The sequence below is a fragment of the Trachurus japonicus genome, chromosome 13, assembly GCF_045865225.1.
Source record: "Trachurus japonicus isolate A0001 chromosome 13, Traja_1.0".
Taxonomy (NCBI): domain Eukaryota; kingdom Metazoa; phylum Chordata; class Actinopteri; order Carangiformes; family Carangidae; genus Trachurus; species Trachurus japonicus.
In genome coordinates this window covers 17801030-17817357 of record NC_140919.1, presented here as the reverse complement: position 1 = coordinate 17817357, position 16328 = coordinate 17801030, and the positions used below count along the sequence as shown (strand labels likewise).

General features: G+C 42.6%; 2 protein-coding genes across 5 annotated transcripts in view; both read left to right on the top strand.

Moving 5' to 3' along the window:
- Window positions 1–7931, top strand: part of LOC146975804 (von Willebrand factor A domain-containing protein 5A-like) — a 51967-nt gene extending 44036 nt beyond the window's left edge. Inside the window, exons 5-20 of one of the 4 annotated variants that reach the window (XM_085795043.1) lie at window positions 412–578; window positions 684–798; window positions 891–1063; window positions 1157–1245; window positions 1542–1686; window positions 2805–2884; window positions 3022–3136; window positions 3255–3413; window positions 3562–3665; window positions 4344–4585; window positions 6021–6080; window positions 6270–6314; window positions 6767–6829; window positions 6947–7131; window positions 7480–7603; window positions 7708–7895. In XM_085795043.1, the coding sequence (XP_085651169.1) occupies window positions 412–578; window positions 684–798; window positions 891–1063; window positions 1157–1245; window positions 1542–1686; window positions 2805–2884; window positions 3022–3136; window positions 3255–3413; window positions 3562–3665; window positions 4344–4585; window positions 6021–6080; window positions 6270–6314; window positions 6767–6829; window positions 6947–7131; window positions 7480–7603; window positions 7708–7787 (1946 nt within the window). In that variant the 3' untranslated portion in view covers window positions 7788–7895. Of the gene's footprint in view, window positions 1–411; window positions 579–683; window positions 799–890; window positions 1064–1156; window positions 1246–1541; window positions 1687–2804; window positions 2885–3021; window positions 3137–3254; window positions 3414–3561; window positions 3666–4343; window positions 4586–6020; window positions 6081–6269; window positions 6315–6766; window positions 6830–6946; window positions 7132–7479; window positions 7604–7707 lie in introns of all 4 variants that reach the window. The other 3 variants (XM_085795044.1, XM_085795045.1, XM_085795042.1) reach the window with 3 other exon arrangements.
- A 2331-nt stretch (window positions 7932–10262) lies between these two features.
- LOC146975803 (tapasin-related protein-like) lies at window positions 10263–15371 on the top strand. The gene is made up of 6 exons (XM_085795039.1): window positions 10263–10357; window positions 11322–11501; window positions 11577–11852; window positions 14301–14630; window positions 14766–15110; window positions 15218–15371. The coding sequence occupies exons 1-6, from the start codon at window positions 10309–10311 to the stop codon at window positions 15322–15324; spliced, it is 1287 nt and encodes a 428-aa protein (XP_085651165.1). The 5' UTR covers window positions 10263–10308; the 3' UTR covers window positions 15325–15371.
- The last annotated feature ends 957 nt before the right edge of the window (window positions 15372–16328 follow it).

Here is a 16328-nt window from a genome sequence, read left to right as displayed (position 1 = left end):
TGGGAGCAAGAGGCTGAAATGAGTTTCTTCTGGGAAAAGGGTGTGTTCACCCTAAGAGACGTGTTGAGGAGCTCAGACATCTGGCCACAGCTGGACACAGCTGTGTTTAAAATCACTACTTCTGCAGTGAAAGGAGCCATGAATGGAGCCAACTCAATAGGTTTAGTCATCATAGTACAGACTCAGTACAGGCTGGAAGGGAATCAGGCCTGAGGATCCTTCAGGAGGAGCTGAGGAGAGTTGACAGTCAGGAGGGTGTCTGGCTGTGATGTTTGTCTCAGCTGGAGCGTTTAGGTTGAAGGATCTTCTGTGGTCGACCAGAACTTGTGCTGGATGAACAGCTCTGAGTCTCTAATGTCTCTTTATACTCTTTATACTTTATGTTATTCTTAACTTGTCTCCTACTCCCAGGTAGTGAAGGTGCCAGTGTCCAGGTGACTTCTGTTCCAGCCTCTCTGGTTCCCTACAGTCTGTCTTTTTCTGCCCGAGTGTCCTCTCCTCGTCCAGTCTCTAAAGTAGAGTCCAACTGTTCCCTGGACCCGGTCCAGTACCTCAACACAGAACAGACCCAGGCCACGGTAGGTAGACTGCTGATGTGTCTGCTGTGTGTGGCTGTTCCTCAACATTAGGAAGACATTTCATAACTTTAATGATGTTTATGAGTGTGTTTTTGTGAACTCCAGGTGAAGTTGGCTGCAGGACACAAGTTTGACAGAGATGTTGAACTTCTGATTTATTACAAAGACGCCCACCAGCCCTCTGCTGTGGTGGAGGCAGGACAGGCCTCTGCCCAGTCTGGTGAGAGAAAACTACTCAAGATGTTATTTTGTAGAAAAAGGTACTTATTTTACATCTAAGTAACATTTTTTGGAATAAACATTGTGTTTCAGGCACTCTGATGGGTGATCCAGTCGTGATGCTGAGTCTGTACCCTGAGTTCCCTCAGTCTGTGATGTCTTCATTGGCCCAATGTGGAGAGTTTGTGTTCTTATTGGATCGATCTGGGAGCATGGATGATAGTTACTATGAAGCTCAGGAAGCATCTCGTATTGCCAGTGCCAGGGTATTCAACAAGTGTTAACTCAATCATAAAATCTTTAATAATTTTCCTTCTCACACAGTAGCCTTCACTATCAATCCTCTCCCTCTCCTTCAGGATACTCTACTGCTGCTGTTGAAGAGCTTACCCATGGGCTGCTTTTTCAATATCTACAGTTTTGGGTCGACTTTTGAACACATCTTCCCGTGAGTGACCAAGCAAACCCTGCAAAAATTAGTACAAATCCATTATTAGGAGCTATATATCTTTTACTTTTTTATTCTTTTACTCTTTTGCGATGCTATTTATTGTGTATTATTGTATTGTATTTTATGTGGTCTTATGTGTACTGTAAGTGGTGAAGCCAAAGACAAATTTCCACATTGTGGACAATAAAGATATTGAATTGAATTAAAGATATTGAATTGTATAGCTGAGAAATGCTGAGGATTTGAGATACATTGCACCACCTGACCTCTTTCATTTGTGTTTCTGATGGCAGTAAGAGCGTGGAGTACTGTGAGAAGACCTTGGAAGAGGCTGTGGCCAAAGTTGAAAAGATGGGCGCTGATCTGGGAGGAACAGAGATCCTTGAGTCGCTCAAGCACATTTACAGCCAGCGCTGCATTCCCAATCAACCCAGACAAGTACAGTAATACACTTGTGCATATCCACCACGTACAGTATTCAATCCTCTTATCTTACCCCATGCTTGAACTTGCCGTTTGTTATGATAAATCCATAACTTGCACAAGCGTTCTTAGGAAGGCAACACCATGTAAGATTGAAAGGTGGGAGTCACCAACAGGTTTGATGACAGGCAGCAGCCCCACCTTCCACTTTATCTCACTCAGCATTAGGTGTGGGTAAACACTTGACAGCTTTACTCCTCCCAACAAATAGGGCCACAGATCACATAAGATATTTACACAGTTGAAAATCGACCTTCAGTCAAAGCCATCTGTTATGTTTATGTACCACCTTGTGCTCCAACATAGTGTAGTGGTAGTGCAGCAAAGACGTTCAATAGTAAGACAGTGCTTTAATCCAGGTCAGGCAAGCTGTTTGTTCCTGTTTATTACAACAGTGAGTGCAAGTGTGGGGGAGAAGTGCAAGCACGGCAGTTTCGTCAGACCACTTTAGGTATGTGGTTATGGGCTGTCAGAGGCATGGGCTGATGGTACAGCCAGAGACGTCGCTACTGTATGCTAACGCTTACAATCAGTGTTTTGTTACTAAGGAAAATGGTGATGGATTAGAAGTGGTGTGACTGTGACGTGATGTATCTAATCCTGACCCTTGTCACCTTTTGGGGGCAGATAGTGCTGAATACTTTTTCAGGCACTTTGTGATTGCTAGTTGCGTCATGTGAGAGAAGATATGAGGAAGGGCAAGCTCTATAGAAACAGCTTTAAGCACTGTACTGTTGCTGGGTCAAAACAAGGTGTTCAGGTCTGTAGCAAAAGTGACACAGTGCATCATGTCAATTATTAAAACCACTCCCAGTTGTTTGCTGAGAGCTTTAATCACAGTGTTTCAGTAAACCAAAGCAGGTGCTTTACATCTGGCATAGGAGCAGCTCATCATGCTTAGCATTTCTTGTTTACTCAGAGTTGTACAAGAACAATCTTGAAGGAACCAGTTTGTTTAAAGCTCATACTTACCCCACCTTTGTTGTCTCTGAAACAACAATCCAACATGTCACTCAAGAAAAATATATGAATGGATATATGACCTAAACCCATGTGTAAACTCTCCACCCCAGCTCTTTGTCTTCACTGACGGAGAAGTGTTCAACACCAAAGACGTGATAAATCTGGTGAAGAAGAATTCAGGTTCCCACAGGTGAAACAATAAACTATACATGCAAGACACACCCAAAGTATTACAACAATGTGGATATACATTGGGTGTGTGGGTGTGGTTCCTATACTGTAGTGCTGTGTGTTTAACAAAAACAACAAAAAACTTCTGTATTTCAGGTGTTTCTCTTTTGGGATCGGCGAAGGAGCCAGCTCTGCTCTCATCAATGGGATTGCCAAGGAAGGAGGAGGTCACGCCCAGTTCATCACAGGAAAGGACAGGATGCAACCTAAAGTAAGAAAAGAAACATGGACGAATTGATTTTTTTTTATTGATTTTATTACAGGATTACAAATCTAGTGTAAGTACTTTCTTGTAAGAGCTAAATTTCAACTATTATTCGTTTAACCAGGTGATGCAGTCGCTGCGGTTTGCCCTGCAGCCAGCTGTGGAGGACATCTCAGTCACGTGGGATTTACCAAAAGGAGTGTCTGTCACTGTTCTCTCTCCACCAATCACAACACTTTTCCAGGGTCAAAGGTCACTGGTTTATGCCCAGCTCACTGGACAGGTAGGAGCAGCACCAACTCACAGTAAAATACCTATGTAATAGATAAGGACAGATTTCCTACTGACCAAAGCGATTAATTGTCATTACATGTGTTCACTGTGTCATTACATAAGCATACATGGTTTCTAACAGTGTGAAATTTTCTCAGAGTCCACAGGCATCAGAAGGTTCAGTGACGGTGAAGTACAGCCTGGCAGGTCATCGCTCTGAGAACACGCTCCGCTTCAGTCTCAAACCTTCAGAGGACACGGGGTAAAACCGTCTTCGATTAGTTAAAGTCACAAACAAGGCTGATGCAGTTTTTACATTCTTCATTTAAGGCAGTATGATCAAATGTTTGCACATATCCACACAACATTTTTTTCTATGTGGGCTTTCATGTTAAATACAATTTTTATGATTTGAATAATAAAACAAACAACATCAACAACCAAAAAAAACACACACATTACAGCAGAATAACATGAAAAATATACATGGCGTCCCATAAAGTTGGACTAATTTTGTTTTTTCATTCCTACTATAAAATTTACTTGTATTTTCATTTTCACAGTGATATGTTTAAATCACATTGTCACAATCTTTTCATGAGAAAAGGTCAAATAAAATATTTTATATTTTTAACTTTATGGTCAACTGTACAGTGTACTATGTAAGTAAGTAAGCTTACTACTTACATGGGTAGCTATGCTAACACACACTGTGATAGTGAAAGGAGAAAATAATGAACCTGCTTAGTATAATGGCCATTATACAGTAGGTATACAGTATGAGCATGCTGATTAGCAATTTACTCAAATAACTGGAAGTCCTGTTGTAAAATGAGTAGGGTATACTTCTACTTTTCGTACATTGGAAAGTCGTCTTTGTCCATACTTTTAACAGTATTGTCTAGACATAGATCTCATCATCACTCTGTTCTATCTGCAGACTGACAGTCCACAGGTTGGGTGCTCGGACTGTAATTCGCTCCTTAGAGTTGGTGGAGGACAGAGATTATGAGGAAGAGCCAGAGGAAGAGCCAAAGCAAGATGGAGGAGTGAAGCAGAAGGTGGTGGAGCTCAGTGTCCAGTCAGGAGTGAGCAGTTCCTACACTGCCTTCATTGCTGTCAACAAAAGTGACAGCAAGCCGCTTGAAGGGCCTCTGATGCGCAGAAATATTCCAACAGCCAGTAAGTGTGTTTTTCAAAGAGCAAATAGCCAACAGGACATTTAACCTGTTCAATGAGGATGCATGTTCCATGTGTTGTGGTGTAGCCTATATCTAGCGTGTATGGTGTATGTCTATCTAATTTGGCTATTATGACAAAGACAGGAAACCTTTATATGTCTAAGCACGTGTCCACTTCATGACATTCAACTATGATGGAATTGAAAGGGATAGTTCAACATTTTGGCAAATAATCCCTATAGTCATAGAGGTTCGTTACCTTTAAAGTCCCACTCCTGCGACCCTTTTCGGCCATTTTAAAACCAGCTCATTAGCCATGCACATTAGCAATGTACCTCTGGGGGGTGGGCGGAGACTGCGCTGCTCTGCACCCGCCCAGCCACCTCCTCGCACCCCACCCCCCCGCTTGCTGACAGCTGGACATTGTACAATTACAGATTCAGCGCGTTTAGCGTAAAACTCCACACTGGGATTCGATCCCAGACTGGAAAATAGTACTTGCTCATGGTGCAAGCTGCTCTACCAGGTGAGCTATACCTATTATACCTAGACAGCTACACCGAGCTGTGAAGGCTTTCACCTCTGAGCCAGATGCAGAGCGGGGCGGGAGCTTGTAGCACTAGTGCCCTCCCCTGGAGCTGTGACACCCTCAACTCCAGTCTTCCTGAAACTGCCAGTTCGCGTCTGCCATTGGTTCACAGCAGTTTGAAGGCAGAAAAACTCTGAAATGCAATTTTGCACTTCCTTCTCTGCTGATAAGTGCTCTAACACAAGAAAAATGCCACAGGAACATGTGAAAAGCTCAGAAAACACGATTTTCACGGGAGTGGGTCTTTAATTGTCGGTGCAAGCTATTTTTAGAACGACGGAGCAGAGCCGCGAGCTGCTCAGAGCTACGCTGCGGAAGCTCATGAGATTTCTTGGTTGCCCTCATCAAACTCATCAAATACACAATCCAACAACTCCAAAACGCTCTGGTGGACAAGTTGTGACCTGCACATTCACCACGCTATGAGATAATAACAGAACGTTACCAGACAGAGTTGTTTTCGAGGTAAATGCAGAGACTGCTTGCTGAAAAACTGCCCTTGACAGGAACGCGCATCAGCCGTTTTGCATGAATTTACCTTGAAAACAATGAGGAAACATATTTATTATTGCAGCGTTGATCAGCCAAGAGTGTCTGTACTACACTAATTCATATTAAAAAGAGAATGACTTGAACAAAAGTAATTTACAGAAAACACAAGCAACAACTCAACATTTTAAAACTACACACTGCAAGGAAAATAAATATGCAACAAGTGAATAAACCAAAAATAATGTGACCTTTACTGAAATGCAGCCGGTAACAACGCTGCACAATAATCATCGGTTATCAATTTTTGTGAACAGCTAATGGTCATTTAATATTGTACTTGTTCTTTTTGTCACAGTGTATGGTGGTGGCGGCATGATGCTTCAAAGGTGCTGTGCAATGTCTGCTCCCTGTTTTGGTGAGTAAAATGATTTTTGACTTACAGTATTCTTTCGCAAAAATACATAAGCGATGGACATTGCTGATTTGGCAAATCAAAGCATAAATGAGTATATAACTCTATAACTGGCTGGATCAAGCTTAAAATTTGAATCAACATGAAATTTTCTGTATGCCTTTGGTTTTCTAAAAATGCATTTCTTATCAGACGTCTGCGAAGATCTTGGTGACGATGGAGAGGAGGGTTTGTCAGGTATTTATTTTTGTTTCAGCAGGTTAGGTTAGGTTAGGTAAGGTTATACTTTTTTCTCCTTTTTATCCCTGAGGGGAAATTCATAACAACAGCATAAAAGAGAAACAGGACATTGAGTACTAAATAAATATAGTATATATCATAAGCTATGTAAAATTAAACAAAGAATAAAATACATAATTCATAAAATACTTTTAAAACTAATGAGTTTTCTGCTTGCTGGATAGAATAACAGATTCAAAGTGCTTACTGGTAGACAAAGGAAAAGATAAAACAGTTTAAAAACAGTTTTAAAGTGCAAGGGGGTAAAAGTGTTAAATAAATACAACGTCAAACAAGATAGATAGATAGATAGATAGATAGATAGATAGATAGATAGATAGATAGATGCTGGCTGTCTGTTCATACTGTATGTGGTGTGTCATGCTTATCAATGCAATTTCCTGCTACAGATGTCTGTTACCGATCATGTTCAATTGAAGAGTGTGACGACACGTCCGGTGATATCAACGAAGGTATTTGTATTGTTTCAATGCTGAATGCGCTATTGAAAGAAAATGCATGTGGCATACATTCTAGATAGATTTTCTCACCCGTTTCCTCAAAATAATTGAACCTTTGCATTTTTAAAGATTTGGCCTGCGGAAACACGTGGGGTGGAGTGGCTGACCCCCCCAAGATTGAGAAACAACGTAAGGACCCTCTGCTGCAGCTGGTTTCCCTGCAGAAGGCGTCCGGCTGCTGGCTGCTGGATCCAGGTCTGGCTGCTGCACTGGGAAAGACCAGTGAGGAGCTGGACAAGGCAAAACCTTCAGCTGTAAGTCCTTGTAGAAAAAAAATGTATTTAGATCTCATTACATGATTGAGTACTGCACATAAAATATTATGAATTAGAATAAATAAATACATCTAAGGTACAAATAACAAGTTTAAATGAAGAATTTGAGGCTGTAATGGGCAGCAGGAGATAATCATACAGTATACTGTATATGATCACCTCCCAGCAAAGTCATAAACTTTGCTTTGGCACCCCCTTGTGATACTCTTCATGAAAAGCATAGATCATACTGTATGTATGAACAGCTCACATCAAAGTGTTTGAGTGTATTCTTTTATTTCACACAATCTTACTGCTGTTTGAATTGTGTGTGTGTGTGTGAACCAGGTGAACCAGGAAGTGTGGGCCACCACTCTGGCTCTGATCTGGCTTCATGCTTTCAAGTTGGATGCTAAGGAGGAGTGGGAGCTGCTGGCTATGAAGGCTGCATCATGGCTCCGTGCTCAGAACGGTAACATTTGTACTGAACTTTTGTTTTTTAAACAGTGTGAGCTGATTTCCTTCCTTCAGTAAGTCTCCTCTGCTAATTGTTGTATGTTTTTTTTTCTTCTGCAGCTCCATATGTGGCAGAATGTGTGGAAGCTGCAAATACAGTGTTGGGTTGTGAGGTGCAGAAAAATGCCCTAGGGCTCTGAGGTTTTCTTCAGGATCACTGCACAGAAGGAGATTCACCTGATCCTACTGTTCCGATGCTTTGTCTGCTCAGGATAAGAAATGTAACAAGATGCAAATATTGGTCCGACTTGCCTGTATTGCTTCTTTGTTTCTCTCACTAATATTAAAATTCAGTCTTTGGGCCTGGAACTTGATTTATGAATAGTGCATACACCACACTCCTCCTGTCTGGAAGGCCCCTACAGGACACTGTACAGCAGTGATCATCAACTGGCGGCCCGCGGGCCGAATCCGGCCCGCCGAACCTTCCTATCCGGCCCGCGACTGAGTTCTAATAGTTAAAAAGTAGCTATTATATTTCTCGGTCTCTGTTTGTGTGTGCCTGTAAGTCAATGCGCTGGGACACGGAGACACGCAGACACGCTCAAAGTGTGCGCCTGTAAGTCAATGTGCTGGGATAAGGAAACACCGCGGTAACCAAAGCCCCGTGCGTAAAAGTTTAGGGAGCCGACTGGACTGCAGGGTTTCCCAGCCTGCAGAGGCGAGCTGCCGCCGCCTTGGTTAAACCGGGTGTGCACAGGCGGGCCATGTAGCGTCTTTTGCGCACTCAAACCCATTCAGTGTAGATGCGTGTCATGCACGTTCACAACCCAAAAACGATGCGGTAGCAGCGCGTGTTTGATGCCACTCGGTTGTTGTTTTTTTTGCACGTCCGTGGCGCACAGCTGCACGGACCTGCTTCTCCCTCCGGTGTGCAATTCAATTCAAAAAACGTTATTTATCCCCGAGGGGCAATTGTCCCGGTTCCCCCTCGGCCTGTGTCTCTCCTACTGTTTCCCACTGAGCTCTGTCCATGTGTGGAAAAACGTCGCCTCCGAGATGTAGAATGGTATTATAGAAGGGAAACACTACTGACTACTCAGGACTACTGACTATCATCAGAACAGATTGTCAGCCTCCTTTCATATTTAGGCTGAAAATCACAGGGCAAGTCAGCAGTGTAAAGCTCCAGCATGTGGGAGGATCTGAAAGTCCAGCTGTCAAGATTTTTCATTTTATATCATTCCAAACACCAAAGATATGTATCAATGAAAATTATGAGTTTACAGGTAAAATAGAATATAAACAAATACATTATTAGGCAAACGGGTGAATTTAATTTCAATCTCGGCCTATTTGAATGTCCGGCCCCCAAGGTGTCTGTTGAGAAAGATTCTGGCCCTTCAACAAATATAGGCTAGTTGATGACCCCTGCTGTACAGTATGCCAGCACAACCACATATAAGAACAGTTTAGTATTTCTGACATAGTTTGATAAGTCTTCAGACACAATATGGAGGGAAAGGAATGTACATTTGTGGATGAATATCAAATTTCAAACTTTGACTTGAATTTATAATCTTACAAAATAATTCACTGCAGAATAAGATTTTCATTTTTGGAAAGGTATAAAATCTTGTTTCTTAAACGTGTTCAGCTCCACACCATCGCCGTTTCTACCGAGTAAGTGGATCACCTGTGTTCATATGAATCGATCGGGATTGTTGGTGGTGGCAACGGCGGGGCAACGTGTGAATCTGCCGTTATCTGTATGCAATCCAGCTACACGACACGTTGTTATTGCATGAATAATAATATTGCACATAAAGGCATTGTAAAATAGACTAAGCTATTGATATTGATTATAAGCTGCTGAGGTGGCCTGTCAGTTTTGTAAATCCTGTATGAGCGGCAGGTGTTTCCAATCATAAACGGAAATAGAGTTTAATTCCCTGCCGAAAAATGATTATGCAGGTGTGCTCCAATACAGATAGAAAAATTGAAAATTACATAACCAACACAATAGAAAATTTGAAAATGAAATACGCCTGCCCTGTCTCTAAAAAACAACATAGCCAGTTTGCAGTCATTTCAAGATGAATTGTGTATTTTATCAGGTTAGTGTAAATTAACTTAGGGACTAGTTAATCTTTTTTTCTTCATATTAAAACTATTAGCCAGACTTTTTTTTTCGTCATCAAATTTAGGATTGGGTCAACTGGAGTCTCAGTGCCCGCCCACACGGTATCGGAGCAAATCCAGCGTACACTCAGGGGGCGTGGCCGTGCATTTCGAGTCGAGTTGCATGTAAAGGACTGCAACAGCTGGGGGATGCACCAAACAAACATCCATCCGCCCGAGCACGAAGGAGAAGTTGCACCTCCTCCAGATGTGGTTAGGTGACTGGACTTCTTAACAGGCTGCGGTTTCCTTTCCTCAGACTGGTCAGCTCCTCAGGAATCTCCACTGCCACTCCTCAGATTTATCAAGGCAGACTGCTCGGCTTAGTCCATCCATACAGCCGGTTTGAATAAGCGACCTATCAGCCAATTGGAATATTGTATTTCTTGTTGCCGGGTAAAATAGGTTTGAGCATATATTCTCATTCAGATCACGTGACATAATCAAACAGGTTTCGTTGCGACAAAGATGAAATTGAAAGTAACTTCAATTGTGAACAGATGAACGTGTGGGTTTCCGATTCTACCAGTGGGCACCATCATGATGGGTTTAATCTTAAAGATCCTTTTGTACATGCACATGTGTCCAGGTGAGTTACAGATGTGTGGATGTGGTGTTTCTGTGTAGGCTACTGCACTACACAACGCTGTAGGGTACTACCTATTTCACTACATTATAGCCTACTTATACTATGCTGTAGGTAATTTAGCCTACTACTGTAGCTACTATGCAACATACTGTGCTGCTATTATACTATACATAGTTCACTGCACTATTATACTGTGATACTAGGTACTAGGTTTTCTGCAATTGCTCTACTGTACTGTACTGTAGTTTACTACTCCACTAAGTTTACTTCACTATACTGTACTTTACTATAATATACTTCATCATTACACTATACTGATGGTCTTAGTTTACAGCACAATATTGCTCTACAAAACTATGATATGTTATACATTACTGTACTATAATATGCTATTTAATGTACTGCACCATACTGTACTTCAATACTATGTGACTAACCTACGTTTTACACACCATGCTCACTGCACTGTAGCCTACTGTACAATACTATAAAAGTACTACTCAACTACTTAGTTTACTTCACCACTACACTATACTGTATCCTACTTTACTATACTATACTATACTATACTATACTTCATTACACTATTATGTGATGTGTTTAGTTTACAGCACAATATTGCTCTACAAAATATACTATGCTATAGGCCTACAGTACTGTACTCTACTATAATATGCTATCTCTCTATTTAATTTACTGCACCATACTGTACTACAATACAATACTACACTATTACTATTTTTATTACACAATAGTAAAATGTACTTACTATCCATCTGTACTATTATACAACAATACAACAGAATGTAATACAATACTGCACCTAACTTACTCCACCCTATACTATACAATAGTGATCATATCTGCTATTATATGCTATGCTACATTAAACCATATGATCTTGCAATGAACTGTATGTTAGGAGTCCACACTGATTGGTTGTGTGTTGTTCTTTGTCTCTCAGGAGTCCTGAGTGTCCATCAACTGTCATGGCTGCCCTGCCAGTTCATTGATGAGCGAGTGACTGTGAACAAAGACGGTCAGTATGAGTCTCAGCACAACCGCAGACAGGCCACGCTACAGTTTGGTCAGAGCGGAGACTCTCCTGTTAACCCACAGGCCGTCACTTTCCTGGTCACCGGTGGTAAGACATGCAGTCTCAGAGCTCCTATCTTTTCTTATATTTTATTGTTTTTCACTCCATTTTATTCTATCTTAGGATCTAAACTGGACCTGCGGCGCTACATGGAGGGGGCGGAGGCCGAGCAGCTGGAGTGTGAGGTGCGCAGGTACAGCACTGAGGGCATCCACGTCCGCTGGCCCGTCCAGCAGCCCCAGGAGTACAACCGCTGGTTCAGCTGCACCATCAAACACAGAGAGGGCCTGTTCACGGCCACCGGCTTCCTCAGACACCCGTCGGACCAGCCCCCTCCAGGGAAACCAGACTACCTCAACTGGCCCGCCATCGCTGACAAAGAGATCCTCACAACCACAGGTAATATCCACATCCACATCTTTTAATAACGCTGCTCCCATAATGCAGGTTAAAGGGACAATGAGGAGTTTCTCCAGCGGCAGAACGAAAAATTCCCCCATCCGCAACAATAAAAAAGTCTATATTAATATGGATGAATCTACGTTACCCACACTTGTTAATGGGCCCCAGTCATGAGAATAACGCTGCCGAATCACCGTTTATGGTCGGAACTACGACAGTGTCCGATCGTCTTTGAACCTCTGACTTTAATTCTTGATGAATGAAAACATGAGTTCGTCTTGCGCCACTCAAAGAATTTCACGGTGCGCGGAGGCTCATAAATGTAGTGTGAAAACGCTTCGCTTTTCCAAAACTCCTCGTTGTCCCTTTAAAGCAGAACTATGCAAGTCGGCCGGAAATAGCTCGCTCCTTCGTTGGTTTCTCTTTTTTTTCCTCTCCGGAGCTCCCCCACAGTTCTGGTAGGCACATGTCACTGTCGTAAAAAAAAAAAAAAAAAACTCGCCGCCACCACCTCCGCCCCCTACACGTGCTTGTGTTTACTGCTGTTTGCTAAGCCCTGCTAACACCGAGCTAATGCTAACACGGAGCTAACGGAGCTAATGCTAACACGGAGCTAACGCTAGCACAGAGCTAACGCTAATACGGCCACACACAGACACAAAGACACAGACATACACTCATGAATAAATGTTCCAAAACGCGAAGATGTGTGTGTGTGTCATGATGTATTACATTATCTTATAAAAGACCCATGGTGTGTGTGTCTGTGTTAGCATTAGCTCCCCGTTAGCCACAAGCTGAACTTCCTCAGTACAAACATTTCATGTTTCCATGGTTTCCTCCGACTTTCCGAACTCAAACCAATCACGATTCGTGACATGCATGACGTCATATGCGTTCTTATCTCGTACTGCCGTAAGGCAGTTTCTCGCGATACTTCTATCCATTGACGAGATTTGTAACACCGAGACGGACGATTGATCTTGCAAGTGCGGTTTTCAGCCAGTGGGGGGGTTGAGCGCATTGGCCTAGACCCCATTCACCTCATAACAGGTCACTCAACCATCACAGTGACTCTGAGCCACAATAATTACAGCCCAAATCCTGCATACCGTATTTCCTCTAATAGAGGCCGAGGCCTTTATTTACTTTAGCTGCCCAGGGGAACCGGCCTGTATTGGAGACCGGCTTATATTTGAGAGAGGCTATTATTTCTTCCTCTGTTTCATGCTGGTGCTCAAATTTGACAGTTACCGTGCTCAGTTTTCATTCTGCCTACAATTAATTATATTTTTTTACACATTACTGTAGCAGGTACCGCAACAGCAGCGATCAGCTGGACAGGATTAGGCTAATAAACGCTGGAGCACAAGTGGTCAGAATGAATGAATAAATAAATAAAAGTAACACCATGTCAGTTTGAACTGAAAATCCCAGTCCATTTATTTGGAAAATTCGGAAGGCACGTACAATTAACATAGAACTACTGTACAGTAGCCTACAGTATTACAGAAATTATTAAGCGGAGCTGGCTTGGTGTAGGCTTCACTGAATAGCCTAGTCAAAGGTAATGATGTAGCTGTAACTGTTACACATCCTATTAACAATTTAACTTGAATGACCATGACCAGAGGTATAATTTGAACAACAATTACGCCGACAAATATTTCAACGCAGTTAAATAGGCTACCTGTCAGATCAGTTGGGAGTAAATCCAACAAAAATATGATTTTCTCACAACATTCACAACATGAAATAAAGAGATTTGAGGCTCCCTTGATATAAACATGAACTCATTCGTGCTATAATCAAATACGGTATAGCTGCCGTATAAAATGACAACATTCAGTTGCAGGCAAAATCCAAACACAAAAAAACTACAGGATATCGCCTATATCAACAACAGTGCACTTACAGATGGTCACTCCTCCTCAAAATCTCCATCCTCACCATTCTCCTCATCATCAAGGACCACAAGTTCATTATTATGCAGTTCATCCTCATCTTCCTCTGGAGCGTCCTGACACCTGTTCTCCTCCGTGCGCTGTCGGAGCTGCAGGAGAGCCTGCCTTCCGCTGCTGCATGGCTGACCATCTCGGAAGCAGAGGATGAGGTCGTCCTCACTCACTGTTTCCTTGAAGCGTGGGTTCATGTGGCACTTCAGATCTAGCTACTGCCATCTGCTGGCACTTGTGGGTTACTGCATCCGTGTTTGGCCGCCTGAGACCAGTGCATCCACAGTGACTGAAATTCAGGTTTTTTCTGTTTGTTTGTTTTTTTCCCATTGACCCGGCCTGTATTTGGGGCCGGCCTTTATTTGTTCGTGTAAACCACGCCCCCGGCCATTATAACAGACCCGGCTATTAAATAGATACCGGCTACTATTAGAGGAAATACGGTAGTTCTGCTTTAACTAAAACCTATCTTTCTCACTTGTTTCCACAGTTGCCATGGTGATCAAAACACAGTCTCCATCAGTGAAGGCCACCCTCAGCTCCCAACAAAAGCTTCACTGCCAGTTTGCTTTGGACCACAGGGGTCCAAACATCATGGTGGAGTGGCACTTCCAACACCGCGGGGAGAGAAACAAACTCGTCCGCTACAACAGCCGCTCGGGGAAAATGGAGGGGTCGGGGGTCGATATGAAGAGCCTGGCAGCCGGGGACATTTCCTACGTCCTCCCACACACCAAGATTAGCAACGAAGGGACGTACATTTGTTCAGTGACGGTGGATCCACTGTTAGTCAGTCTGGATGTAAAGCTGCATATCAAAGGTGAGAGAGTGTTTCCTGAGATCCTCTGTATCTTTTCCCATAGGGCAGTTGCTGGAAGAGATGGTGTTCTGATGTTATAAGGTGGAGAAACCTGCCTTGAATGTTTCATTTTATTTTACCCCCTCCTCTCCTCAGAGCCTCCTAATGTCACCATCAAAGATGGACCTACTCTGGCCCTGCCCTGGGGTGAGGAGTACAAGGTCATGTGCGATGCAGAGAACTACTACCCTCTGGATGTGAAGATCGTTTGGTACGAACAGGACCCAGAGGTGTCAGGTCAGAGCGTCGGAGCTCCTTTGCCCAAACAGTTCAAGAACGTTTTGCTGTCAAGCCACAAACAGAAGAACAGCGTGTACTCAGTGTCAGGGTTCTTCTACCTCTATGCTCGGCATATGGACTCGGGGAAACAGTATACCTGCAGCGTCTCCCACAGCTCCCTCAGGATGCCCATTGAGAAGAGCTTCATCCTCACTGTGAAAGGTGAGAGGGGAAACCCACCTGTAGTACCAACGAGCTACCACACAGTGGGAGCAGAGGAACATGCCTGACACCTGACGTCCTCTCATCTGTCTGTTCTCTCTGCCCAGAGCCAAGGAGCTGGACCATCCTCAAGTTGTGTGCCCCTCTGATTTCACTGGTGGGAGTCCTGTGCATGCTGCTGAGTTACTGCTCAAGTGAGTGTGAATCAGTATGACATCATCATTAGAACTAGAGTCAAAAATACTTCATTCATTCACAGCAGTTGTTACATTGCCATCTGTCTTTATTTGTCCATGTCTGACAATAAAGTAGAGGAGAGGAAAGTATTCCTGTTTTAGGTACGTTATGATCCACAATATATCTATTTTTCTTATTTACTTTAACTGTTAGACATGGAGAAAAAATGTTTATGTGACTTTTTCTAAACTATATGTAAACTTCTTGTTAGTTTATACAGGTCCAGGTAAAGTATAAATATAAATAAACCAGGGGAGAAAGTATGATCGAAATAATATCTTGATTAAAATCACAGTGACACTGTGTTTATGCTTAAAATAGTAATTATTATCTCTGTTTTCTCCACAGGAAAAAAAAAAAGATCAGTGCAGGTAAGAAATTAATTTAAAACAAAATTGTTGTGTCTTGACTTAACCATCAAACCAATATTTAATTTCCAAATTTCTACTTTCATGTGTCTGAACAGAGGAAATCATACTACTGATGAGCAGCAGTGAAGGCATCAGACGGACTCTTACTCCGACACTCATTCACACGTAGTTTTTGTTTGTTTGTTTGTTTGTTTTGACAAGTAAGTTTGTGTTTTTGTAAAGCTGGACGGGGTTTTTTGATTTTTGCTTTGATTTTGTTCATGCTCAAATTGTGACGCTGAAGTTCATCAGTGTGTGAACAGTGATCCTCACTTGTCACTTCACTGGTGATAATGCACCAACAATTGCAGTGTCCAAGCCTTAACGCACAGACAAAACCTTTTGAACAAAACCTAACTGTTACTACGAGTCCAAAAGTTTTAAACATTGTAGCTACATGCTCCTCCCGTGAAGTGTTACTTTGCAAAATAATATCTCAACGCAACCAGTGAAGAAGACCGTGAGCCAGCAAACATGGATGTGAACCATGCACCAGGCTCTGTAAATATTTTGTGCAAGTAAACACGAGTGTGTTTGTCAGACTGAACTCAGGGTGTTTTAGTGAGAATGC